Source organism: Bombus pascuorum, chromosome 6, assembly GCF_905332965.1.
Source record: "Bombus pascuorum chromosome 6, iyBomPasc1.1, whole genome shotgun sequence".
Classification (NCBI taxonomy): Eukaryota; Metazoa; Arthropoda; class Insecta; order Hymenoptera; family Apidae; genus Bombus; species Bombus pascuorum.
This window is the reverse complement of record NC_083493.1, coordinates 7026183-7038386: the sequence shown is the minus strand read 5'-3', so window position 1 is coordinate 7038386 and position 12204 is coordinate 7026183. Positions and strand designations below refer to the sequence as shown.

Genomic DNA, 12204 nt, shown 5'->3' with positions numbered 1-12204 from the left:
CAAATGAGAATCGATTCCTAATCTATATATATGTATGTCGAAGATGAAAAAACATCAGGGCCTTTTTTGGAATTTTGGGATGATCCCCAATACTTTCGCCCAGACTTTTTATTATAGCTGTACTTAAATAATAAAACTTAGAAGTAGTTGTTTATGATTTGATCCGATTATGTTTGCTCAAGATTTATGACAGTAGACTTGGGCCCGAAGTGACACGTCTGGTCGCTAAACGTAGCCACGATCACGGGATGGACGTTTTTACCTAACAGAGGTATGAAGCAGTTGTATAGCTCTCTTCAAAAATATAGTTTCCCCGAGGGGTACAGAGAGGTACAGAGAAGAGTATATAAATGCAGTTCCACTTGGACTGTTAGTCCAGGCAATTAGTTAAGTTCTACTTGTACTGTGGACAAGTAAGTTGAGTTATACTTGAATTTTGGACAAGTAAGTTCAGTTCGATGTAGACTATGGAAGAAAGCGCATTTGCTATTGCTATTATTGAACCTAAGATTATTGTCATTGGCATCTCGAGCATCTAATCATCACGATTACTTGTCAAATTCTGCAATGATCACATTCGTACCATTAAATATCATCTATATTGTATAACACCAATGGCCAATCCACATGAAGATTCGTTACACGCCCCTAACCCCAATGAGAACTCGACATATACATTTATATCAACTACCCACGAGATTAACTCTGTTTATCTTCATTGTCTCATTATATCGTTATTTCTTCCTTGTTCATCGTAAGAACAGCTTGATTTCGTTGAAAGCCTCTGTTTGTCTCTCTGATGCTGTGGTAATAAATAGTAAAAGAAAATCGGTAAAAAACGCGTTGAATGACCTGTGGTTACGACCACCAAAAGTAAATACGAACACGTGTCGTCCGGGAAACAAGTTCATCGTGCAATTCCTTTTCACTTCGCTTTCATTTCCACTGCTTCTTTTACTTCTCCGCATCGAAACATTTCAGGCTACGATTTGCATGCTTTGTTATCGGAACGTTTGTTGCAAGAAGCAACTAGTGGTGTTACAATAGCGCGAGAAGAGAGTCCAGTACGTGTTTGAATAAGCAGATTATAAATGAAAAATGTTTTTTTACAAAAAGAACCGTACTACTATTCCCACTGATTGTAAAATAAGAAACGTTTCACTAGTCCTTAAAGGAATTTCGGGATCATTTATGATATTATATAGTTGATTAATATATAATTTTCAATAGCAATGCAACGTATGACCTATTTTATTATTTACTTTTATAAAATGATAAATAATTTAAATAATCTTTTAAATAATATTTGAACATGTTTTCTATATCTATAATTTCATAATATAATTATTCTTGATAATAATAATAAAGTAATTAAATTATTCCTATAAATAAAATTTAAAAAGTAAATAAATTCTCATTTCAATTATTTTTATTAGAGGAATTCTTATTCTATTTTCATATTTTTATTATTATTATTATTATTATTTTATTTTATTATTATTAATTAATAAAATATAAAAAAAAATCAATTAAATTTGTTTTTTTTTCTAGTCCAATTGATATGAAGCAACCATAATGAAGACTATTTCCTTTTTTTTTTAATCGGTAGTTATAATTTGTAAACAAATTATGAAGCAAAAATTAAGATGCAGAAACTACATAAAAAAACATATATATACATTTGCTGGTTTAATGATAAGGATCATTTAAGTTATAATACAAACAAGATATTTCATTCGATATTTCGAATTACTCGTATATAAGTTATATATACGTGTATATAGCAGTATATATAGCAAGAATCTGGCTTATACAAGGTTTATTGCGTTGTTCTCTGCCGATTAAGAAAAAGCACCGGGTCCGATTAAAATGCAAATTTCAGTGAATCGAGGTTCCTTGGTGTAGCAAGGATCAAGTAATTTCTTATTAGTGGTAGCGCCAGGTTACGCGAAACATTAACCTGATTATGAAGTGAAATTCGTGGAATAAACCGCGCAATATAAAACCGTACATTCTGTCTTGATTATACAATTCAAGCTTCTCAAATAATCATCTCGCGATTATGTTGTCCAATTATACATTCAACTATACATTCATGCATTATAATATTTTTACGATATTAAGTTATTGATATTATCGGTATACAACAATTCTATACAATGTTAATTATTACGAGATAGGCAAGGCGTCTCGATTAAATTGGAACATTTCGTTTATCTTCAATACAAGACGACCTGTGATGACCTATGGCATTATAGCCTTGAAACGACTATAGGCACTGAAATATCGATGTTTCGATTACCTCTTTCAGACACATGTAAAATTCTCTTCAGCAACTTTATTTCTTTGTGTACGTCGTAAAATCTTCACAACATCGTAGGTATCGAAATAGAACTTTTTATCATAACTGTAACGTGTGTTGCAAACAAGACGTAAATAATATTTAATAACATGTAACGTAAATAAGAGTGGAAGAAATACTTGTCTATTTTGAAATATCGTATCTCGAGTTTGTTCGATTTTTTTGTCGTTTATTTATAAAATTATCAATGCAAAGATTAGTAAAAAAGTAAAGAAATTGTGTTACGCCACGAGGCTTAGTATAGGCCGTATTTCTAACCGTCGCTCACAGTCCTACAATGTCGCAGACGGATCGTCTTATCTGCCCGACGAAAAATATACTATGTATCGACGAGCGTATAGTTGTCACTAAGCAGCGAGTTCCAGAAACGTCGATTTCGGTCCGTTATTTTATTCTCACAAAGATGGTGGCCTACGTGATCATAGGCGCGAACGGTGGCGTGATCCGAGCGTAGTGGGGGTCGTCTCCCCGAGAAGACGAATTGATCTAAGGGCAATCAGTCTGTTTTGAAAATTCTAACTGCACACATCGAGAGCTCTGACGAATAAAGTCGCTAAGTCTAACGAATATCGAGAAATATCAAAAGTCGAGTCGAATTTCTATAAAGCATTAACTGTATTTATCACTAAATAATTTGTGACGCTTTTATTATTATTTAATTTATTGTTAAAAATACAAGTTATATTAATCTGTTAACACTGTTAAATTCATTGAACCACCTCCGTTATCCTAACCGAAACAGGGGAACGGCTAATTCGCGGCGTCGATTATACGAATCGTAGCGAGAATTTACACCTCTCGCTGACGCGTTTTCCTCGCGAACGGTTGTAACGAATTGTATTTTTTCTATCTAACCGAGCCAACTTTGAAATATCTCTGATCATTTGTGTCAGCTTGTGAAACGAGAACGTAGAATTGCCACGTGCTATCAAGAAACTGTAAACGTATTACTACAGAAACAGAGTTACGATCAAAATCGTACAACGATAAAAAAAAAAAGTTACGCCCGATAAAACCATGTCTGTGTACGAGCACGCGTACGTGATATGCTTCTGGCCGCGATTCTTTATTAATACCTGAAAACATGGCAGCTTCGACGATACAAATTCCACGAGATACGCCGGCCACCTACACGCGTCAATTTTTTAAACGCAACACCTTCCAATGGATGTATTGGTTGGCAACTAAGTGATTGCGGATTTTGTCATTAGATGGTATTGACATTACTCGCAATCACTTAGTTGCCAACCCAATCCATTTACCAATACACCATTGGGCGAAATTCAAATTCAAATTTCGATACATATTTCGATTACGTATAGATATGGTGACTCGAAGAAGAAGAAAATTAAATTAACGATATTCCTTTTGTATTTTCTTTTCTATTTCGTACAAATCACCATATCGAGGGTCTATTTCCATGAAGCGTGAAATACCGTTACTTCTGTTAGTTTCGTAGCATAGAAACCTAGAATCCGCTATTTGCTAGGCTAAGCTCTGCAAGACTTTATATTTTTGAAAAATTTTCTCCTTGTTTATGTCAAAAGGCAATATCATGGGTGGAGCTGTCGAGGAAATAATAAAAATTCCGGAATCTATCCGGGCCAGACGAATCCCTGTGTGCCGCCTTTTCGCCATTCGTACTGTGTACGTTGCGTTTCGAAGGCACGATATCTATCGTTGTGGAGCGCTGTATCGATCCACATTCCATATTCTGGATTCCCGGTTGGAACGGCCAGTTTCTGTATCTGCGCGCGTACAGGTAGACGCGATAAAGGAGATTACGAATTTCGTTAAATTATACAGCGAACCGGGTGAATTTTAAAGCCAGGGAAAAATAAAAGCAATGGCGATATACTATGTTTCCCTGCGCTTATCTTTCTGTATCCTTGCCGAGCCCACTTTCGCGAGTTACATTCACAACGATCGGTACTTGTAAGCGGACTTTGTCGAATCGAAAAGCGGAAGGTCATACGTAAGCTGCGCACGAGCGACGAGTCTTAATCGGTTTATCGTGCGAAATTTCCATGAATTGAGCGCAATATAGCGTAAGTTAATAGATTTTCGCGAGAAGTTTGAGCGTCAAACTGATGGACGCAACGCGAGGAGTAAATTGTTGCTCTGTTTCTCACTGTTTCGAGAACATGGATTTCCTTGGTGTGTCATCAAATGCCCGTGAACAACTGTCGTTTGATCGATCGTTCGAACAGAAACTTCGTTTGTCTCTCGGCAAAGAGTATCATTTTTCGTTCAGATTCGATGAAAAAATAATCCTTATGCGATAAGAAGCAATTAAAAGGTGTTAGTTATTTTTTGAAATTCGTGTATAATTGTTTATTTCTTATTATTAAATGAATTTTGTGTTATTATTATTATTATGAATTATAATGACTTTTTGGTTTGAATGTAGAATTATTAGCAGAATTTTAAGCTGCGATAAATTTAAGGTAGCAGAAGAAAATTTAATTTCAATCTTTGGTTAAATTTATCCATTTCAAATATATGAGAAAGTATGGTATTTTTAATATTTAACAACAAGTAGAATAATATATGGATAATTTATGTATTTTGAGTTAAATTGTGTAAAGAAATTCTTCGTGATAAAATTTATCCAGAGTCGAAAAATAAATATCGATCATCGATAAAGGGAGAAGCGAAGATAAAGAATATATGTTTCTTGTTCATCGTTGGTACTTTAGAACATGGAATACAAAACACAGGCTAGATAATGGTAAATATAAAGTTCCATAAGATGGTAAGTCCATACTTTCTACCTCGCCTGTGCCTTCAATCCTTATTTTATAACCAATAAGTGATAAGAAGGATATCAACGTTATCACTAGAGAAACAACATAAAATACTGACAATCTGTTTTACCTACATCGAAACGATAAGTTCTCTCTAAAAACTTATCGATTACTTAAAATCTTTACCGACCCTGCTTTGTCGGTATTTTCCTAAACAGTTTTATAGGTCTGTACTTTATCCACAGAATAAAACTAGGAACGAAATAAACTGGAATGAAAATTAAATTTAAAAAATGAAACGAGAATTAGAATAGAATTAAAAGATACAAATTAAATTAAAATAATTAAACATTGATTGCTTATCAAGAATTCTATAAACATTGAAAAATTATAAATTATCGGAATACCTAGAATCAAAGGTGATATAATTCTACTAAAAATTTCATATTTATCGATATTGCACAAATAAACCCTAAATAAGTACTACAATTAAAGCATTCGCGATGTTCTCTTCAATTAAATTTCTGTATGTACATATTGATTAAATAAATATGTTCATGACACATACGTGGATTTCTTCTCTAACAACGAAACTACATGCTAACAAGCTGACACGTGCACAACAGCCACGTGGCTGTTACTAACGAGTCTAAAAATTATTTTTGACGAGTGACCTCTGTATACCCTGTCTTGGAAAAACGTCCTTTACGAGTTTTATAAATGAATCGACATACGCCTGTTTATTTTATTACACGATCGTTTTCCTTTTTCATCATTATTTTATAGAAACATAATTTAATTACAGTTTAGTAAAATAGTTTTCTATTTTTTAAGTATACTTTTCCATAATAAATCAAAATATTGGTACTTTTATATCATATAATTTTATATTATATAATATCAACGATACCGAATTAAATCTTTGTTTATATTAATAACGAAGACACTTTTATCAATTTATAACTAACAACAATAAATGGTTAAAAAATTATTTCACGAATAAATTGTACGAATACGAGAAACCATTCGGCATTGATCAAACACAGCAATTTTTAAAGAGCAATTGTTAGAGTTATCTGGGATACCTTTAATCTTAACGGAACGCGCACGGCATGGCATTGAAACAATTATACCTTTGCATCGTGCAAACAATCAATTTTCCTTAAATTAGTAGCCGACTGTTAATTAGCAGAGCATGTAGTTCAATTGATAGCAGTTACTAATAGGATTTCGAACAGTTATGGTATGCGCTATGCAACGAATCATTATTATCAAATCTGCATATGTAATAATTTCTCATCGAGTCGTGAATTATTCGACTGTATATATAAATTTTTAAATAAAGGTAAGAAATAACACAATCGTAAAATTTAACGTATAAAGAATTGGAAAAATTGACAAATTAAACGTTTTTCCATTTTTCTGTAAAAACCGGAAAGACCTAATTAAATGTTGTGGATACAAGTTAATTTTTCATGCATCCAGTATGTTAGTCGATCGATATGTTAGCGTTTGAGAATATGGCAAACTATAATGCACATGTAATGATGTGTATGTGTTCCGGACAAAGAATATACGGGTGTATTACTGCACTGAAAGTAACGGTTCATGCTATTAAGCTAATATAAACAGTTGGGTAATTACGCAATGGTTCAGAACGGCTCCAAGTATGTTGACGTTGGTCAAATAATACCGAGACCATTAATCAATGGTTAATATTTTTGCACGTAGAATGATCTAACTGCAAGTGAATTAAGAACAGTGTCATCAAAGATCTATTACTGATCGATCGGTCAATAAGTTGACGAAACTTTCAGTCATCTTTCGATATATATTTTAAGTTACGTTAAAAAATATAAAATTGGATATGGAAAAATAACAATTTAATGCTATCATTTAAGCTAATTGATTTTTATAATGTTTATTAAAGGTAGGAGAAGAGAAAACTATTTTACAAAGTATTCTGTCTAATTAGTCATAAAATTTGTCTACTTAAAGTAGTAAGTAGAAACTGAAATTAAAATGAATTGTACCATTGTACGAAACGCTGTGTCTGACTAATCACAAGCTTATCTACTTAGAGTAGAATTGTATTAACGAAGCTTCGCGTCAGACTACTTAAGACTTAACGTAAGTAGTGGAAAATAAGATTAAGAAGAATTGTACTAATGAAGCTCTGTGTCTGGCTGGTCACGAGATTTATCAACTTGGAAGTTCACGTGGTATTTTAAAAGTTTCTTTTACAAAATTACGAGAATTATATAAAAATATAATTGATAAATATTCTTGTAAATTTATCATACGATAATATAAAGAAGTAAAATTTCTTATTTCTTATTAAAAATAAAAATAAAAGAGAGATACTTTTCAATCCTTTTGTTAAGCTAAGTTTTGTCTTAAGGGCATGAAATTTCGCATTACTTGAAGTAATATTCCAAATTACGCGATATAGCATCTACATAGTTATAAAACTATCCCACGCAATTTTGTGCCATAGATATAAGTTAGGGGAAACTTACTTGTGCGTGGTATTTAACGTACTAGATCGCATCAAACTTACATATAGAGTATAGCCAACTTGTAATACCTCGTGTATCGATGATACTCTCGACATGTGATCAGAATAAATCTTAATTAAGCGGAATAGACGATTATAAAAATTGGCTGCTTCAATTAACTAGTCACTAATAATTTCGCAGATATTGGAATTAAATATTCGAAACAAATTAACTATACTTTTTCATATCGATTAATAATTCGATATTTTTCACTGAACATTCTAAAAAAATATCAATCTTAAGAAAAAGGAAATTATAAAACTGTCCAAAATTCTAAATTTTTACAAAAACAAATCACTACAAAAATTTAATATTGTAACAACTATGATTCAAATCGGAAGAATGTGCGCAACATTTGTTTTAATTTATCGCGTTAATAAATTCGCATTATATCGCATAAATTCATACAATTTATGAAATAAAAGAGCTAGAACAAAATTTCTATTTTCCTATATGACAAAGCAACTTCGAGCCAATTTTTATTTGAGCCACGTATAGCGATTCATATAGAGAAGTATATCTTACATACCGTAGTCTGCACTGCATGATAATTCTTTTGCTGTTTTCGCCAACAATTGAGCACGTGTGACGCGGAGGCGTCGTGACAATGCTCGGAACAGCCTTCTTGTCGTGTTTCCGACTTCTTCGTGCCCGGTGGATCTGGCCAACGATCCAGACTGCTCCAGTATTTTCCCTTTCGTCTAACCGCGTAATATCGATACACAACTATCGTCATTGCGACGAACAGGGCCAAGCCAGTTCCAGCGGCAGCCCCGAAGATTGCCGAGGAAACCATATCTTCCCTCTTTTCTTATCGCACTTTTCGCTCGATTTTTCCTTCTTTCTGAACCGTTGCCACCAGTTAGATTCTCTTCAGCCTGAGATCTGAAAAAGGTTGGTTCCATTAGAACGAAAAAGGAAGCTTCCAAGATTAGTTCGATTGGATCGTACTCGTTGTCACGTTATACTTTTCCTTCTGGAAATTCGTTGGCATTATTGCTACCGAAACATAGTACATTTTTAAGAGATTTTTCTGCGAAGTTACGTGACACGTGCAGCGTGTTCCTACTTCTTGCAATCTTAAAGATGAAAGTTTATTTGTTCGAGAACGATTTGGCATCATTTGAATAGATACTAAGTTTCACATTTATACGGTTTGAATCGTACGATATGATATATCGTAACGAAATTTGGAATATACGCTGATATAGGTAAGCATAGCATTAGCGAATAGAAAGTTATTTTATGTCTAAATACAAATTGGAAATCTAGAATAAAATTCTTTCACTTAAAGTCTGAACGAATTCATAGGTATTTTGCTAAGAATTAATCTACACATTTAGTTTTCACGGAAACGAGGGATCAATTAAAAAGATTATGCTCTACATTTTTAACTGATTTTGCACCACGCGATCTTCGCATATCAATACACATTTTGTGTATTTAGCAAGAGTATCCGAAGCTTCGGATAATAAAAGGATAAAGAGGGTGGAACACGGTTTCCCACTTAAAATTATCATTAAGCCGCTTTGAATTAAATCACCGTAAAATATTCCCAGCTACTTTACTGCTCTCCACACGTATTCAGATATATATTTCTTTTTAAACTTTTCAACCTCATGCATATTTATTCCATGTTGCTCCTGGAATCGTCCGAATGATCGGCGTTCATTTTACTAACTTGCTTCGGGGAAGAATGAACATAGAATGGAAATTACCGGAGCGTGCCCAGGCTCCAAAGGTCAAAGTTTATTGGTCAACATCAACTACGTGAGGAAAAAAAGGAAGAAGTAAGAACGATGAAAAAAAGTTTAATACGCCTGCCAACATATTATACATTTCGCCGTAATCGTTGCGTTACGGTCGCGTTTACGAGGGTCTTCTATGCGCGGCCGACCATTTAACGCGAATGGAGGAAAACCGTGAACGATGCGCAGACAACGAATCTGTGAATTCCCGACCTTGTCGATTTCGACAGGAAATTTACGAACCGTCGTTTCTTTGCCTGCTTTTATTTGCCACACAAACCGAATTCCCACGTCGAAGAGATAACGAGAAGGGAAAGGAGAACAGAATTATGTCGTTGTTTTACGGTGATGTTAATAAGATCATAATCGAAGAGAATGATATAAATTGCGACAGAAGAAGAATTTCGAGATGTTTGATACATTTCGTAATATAGTATCATTGTTTGTCTCAATACGCTGCTGATTTGTTTACGAGAACAGCCCTTCTTTTATGCATTAATTGATATGTTATATTAATGAAAGTAATTCAATTTAAATATCATCCATTTTTCTGGAGTTTTGATATTTTAATTATGGGTTAGTTAAATCCTCTAAAACAACTGTAAACGCGTAATAATGTTAATAAGAATTTCTTTAGGTTTAATATTGTTAGTCTATGTATACGAATACATATATTCTTTCGATGTTCGCTTGAGTCGACGGTTCGATAAAGAATGAAGGAGACACCTTTAGGTGTCTTTCTTTTCTCCCCTATGAAAACCTATGAAAACTGAAATCGAATGACGAACGTAGAAAATTCTTTGCGAGAGAGAAATTTTGTTGAATTTTATACAGACGTCTATAATGGTATGTGTATGTATATATGCATACAACATATACATTTACATATACATATATATATGTAGATATATAACGTACAAATATACATATACAGACATATGTATATATTTGTATGTTTGTGCACTTAATCCTTATTGTAGAAAATATATAAAATTCAAAAAAGTTTTCTTCATTAAAGAATATATATATTTAGATATATAATGTACAAATATATATATAGAGACATATGTATATATCTGTATGTTTGTGTTGTGCACTTAATCCTAATTGTAGATATCTGTACAAAATTCAAAAAAATTTTCTTCATTAAAGAATATATATATTTAGATATATAACGTACAAATATACATATACAGACATATGTATATATTTATATGTTTGTGTTGTGCACTTAATCCTTATTGTAGAAAATATATAAAATTCAAAAAAATTTTCTTCATTAAAGAATATATATATTTAGATATATAATGTACAAATATATATATAGAGACATATGTATATATCTGTATGTTTGTGTTGTGCACTTAATCCTTATTGTAGAAAATATATAAAATTCAAAAAAGTTTTCTTCATTAAAGAATATATATATTTAGATATATAACGTACAACTATACATATACATACATATGTATATATTTGTATGTTTGTGTTGTGCACTAATCCTTATTGTAGATATCTGTACAAAATTCAAAAAAATTTTCTTCATTAAAGAATATATATATAGTATATGTTTATATATAGATATACATGTATCTAATATATATATATATATCTTTGACTAGCCGTTCATTTCACAACCATTGTATGAATTTAATTATCGTATAAATGGTTAAAAGTTATGGACTAGCGTGGAAATTAGTGTGTCCTCGTTATCGCTCGAACTTCAGGGATCTGAGCTTCTATCTCGCGCCATCCATTTTCGTCGTTGAATAGTGACGCTCATCGTGCAATTTCCCAGTCGAGTAGAACCAACAGCTTCGTCCGGCACGCACATGCACAATCCAACAACGCAGGGCTTTTGGCAAGCTCGTTGAACTTTCAAGTTGACATCTTGCTCCTGCGTCACGGTGCGTATACCGTGGATTAATCTATTCAGTTGCTATGGCGATGGCTTATCTTACTATGACGCCTGAATCAACGTATGATAATAAAAAGGAAAATGGTGCATCTCGTGAATAAGAAGATCGTGGAATCTAGGAAGATATAGAAGGAAAGAATAAAATAGACTGGAATAGAGGAAAAATTGAAAAGCTGATCGAAGAACATAGAAGACACTCGAGCAGGAAATGTAAAATGTCTTATGTAGCTTTGAACGAAACAAAAAAAAAAAAAAAATTCGAATTTTAAGAAAACTTTTTTAACGATAGAAACAAACAACTGAGCGTTATTTAAAAGTGGATAAGAATCCATTAAGTCAGTTGTGCGGGCTGTTGACGTGCATGAACCGATCGACTAACTTGCATATGCAATAGCGTCGATCATACGATCTATAGAGCCCTCTCATCGATTAATCCTTTGATTAGCCGCGTTTTCACGTTTACATCGAGGCGATGATTACATAGTCGCTTCTTCGCTATCGCGAAGCATATTAAAATGCTAACATGATCAATGAATCGTACGCAACTATCCTACCTTTTCACTTGTCACGTAAAGCTGTTGATTGATTGATCAAAACACGTTTCGATTTTCCAAAATGTTGTTCTCCAAAAGTGAAATACTTGACGCGGTAAGATAACTTCAGTATTTGTGATACATACGTACGCACAATACACGGATATGTCGCAAATTGTTAACAAATGAGAAGCTGGTGAAATCGATAGGATGTGGGGTTACACAAATACGGGCTGACCTATTTTCAGTTGTTAATATACATATTTTGGAATGTGCTCGACTCTCTATTTTTAAGGCCAAGCAAGGGAAATTATTGCATAGGGGCTGCAAGGGAAGTT

The 12204-nt window shown here is 33.2% G+C and overlaps 1 protein-coding gene across 1 annotated transcript in view; it reads right to left on the bottom strand.

Annotated features, from left to right (window-relative positions):
- LOC132907815 (synaptotagmin-6) overlaps positions 1-12204 on the bottom strand; it is a 96116-nt gene that overhangs the window by 60706 nt on the left and 23206 nt on the right. Inside the window, exon 2 of the mRNA XM_060961224.1 lies at positions 8197-8552. Within this exon, the coding sequence (XP_060817207.1) occupies positions 8197-8463 (267 nt within the window). The 5' untranslated portion in view covers positions 8464-8552. The remainder of the gene's footprint in view (positions 1-8196; positions 8553-12204) is intronic.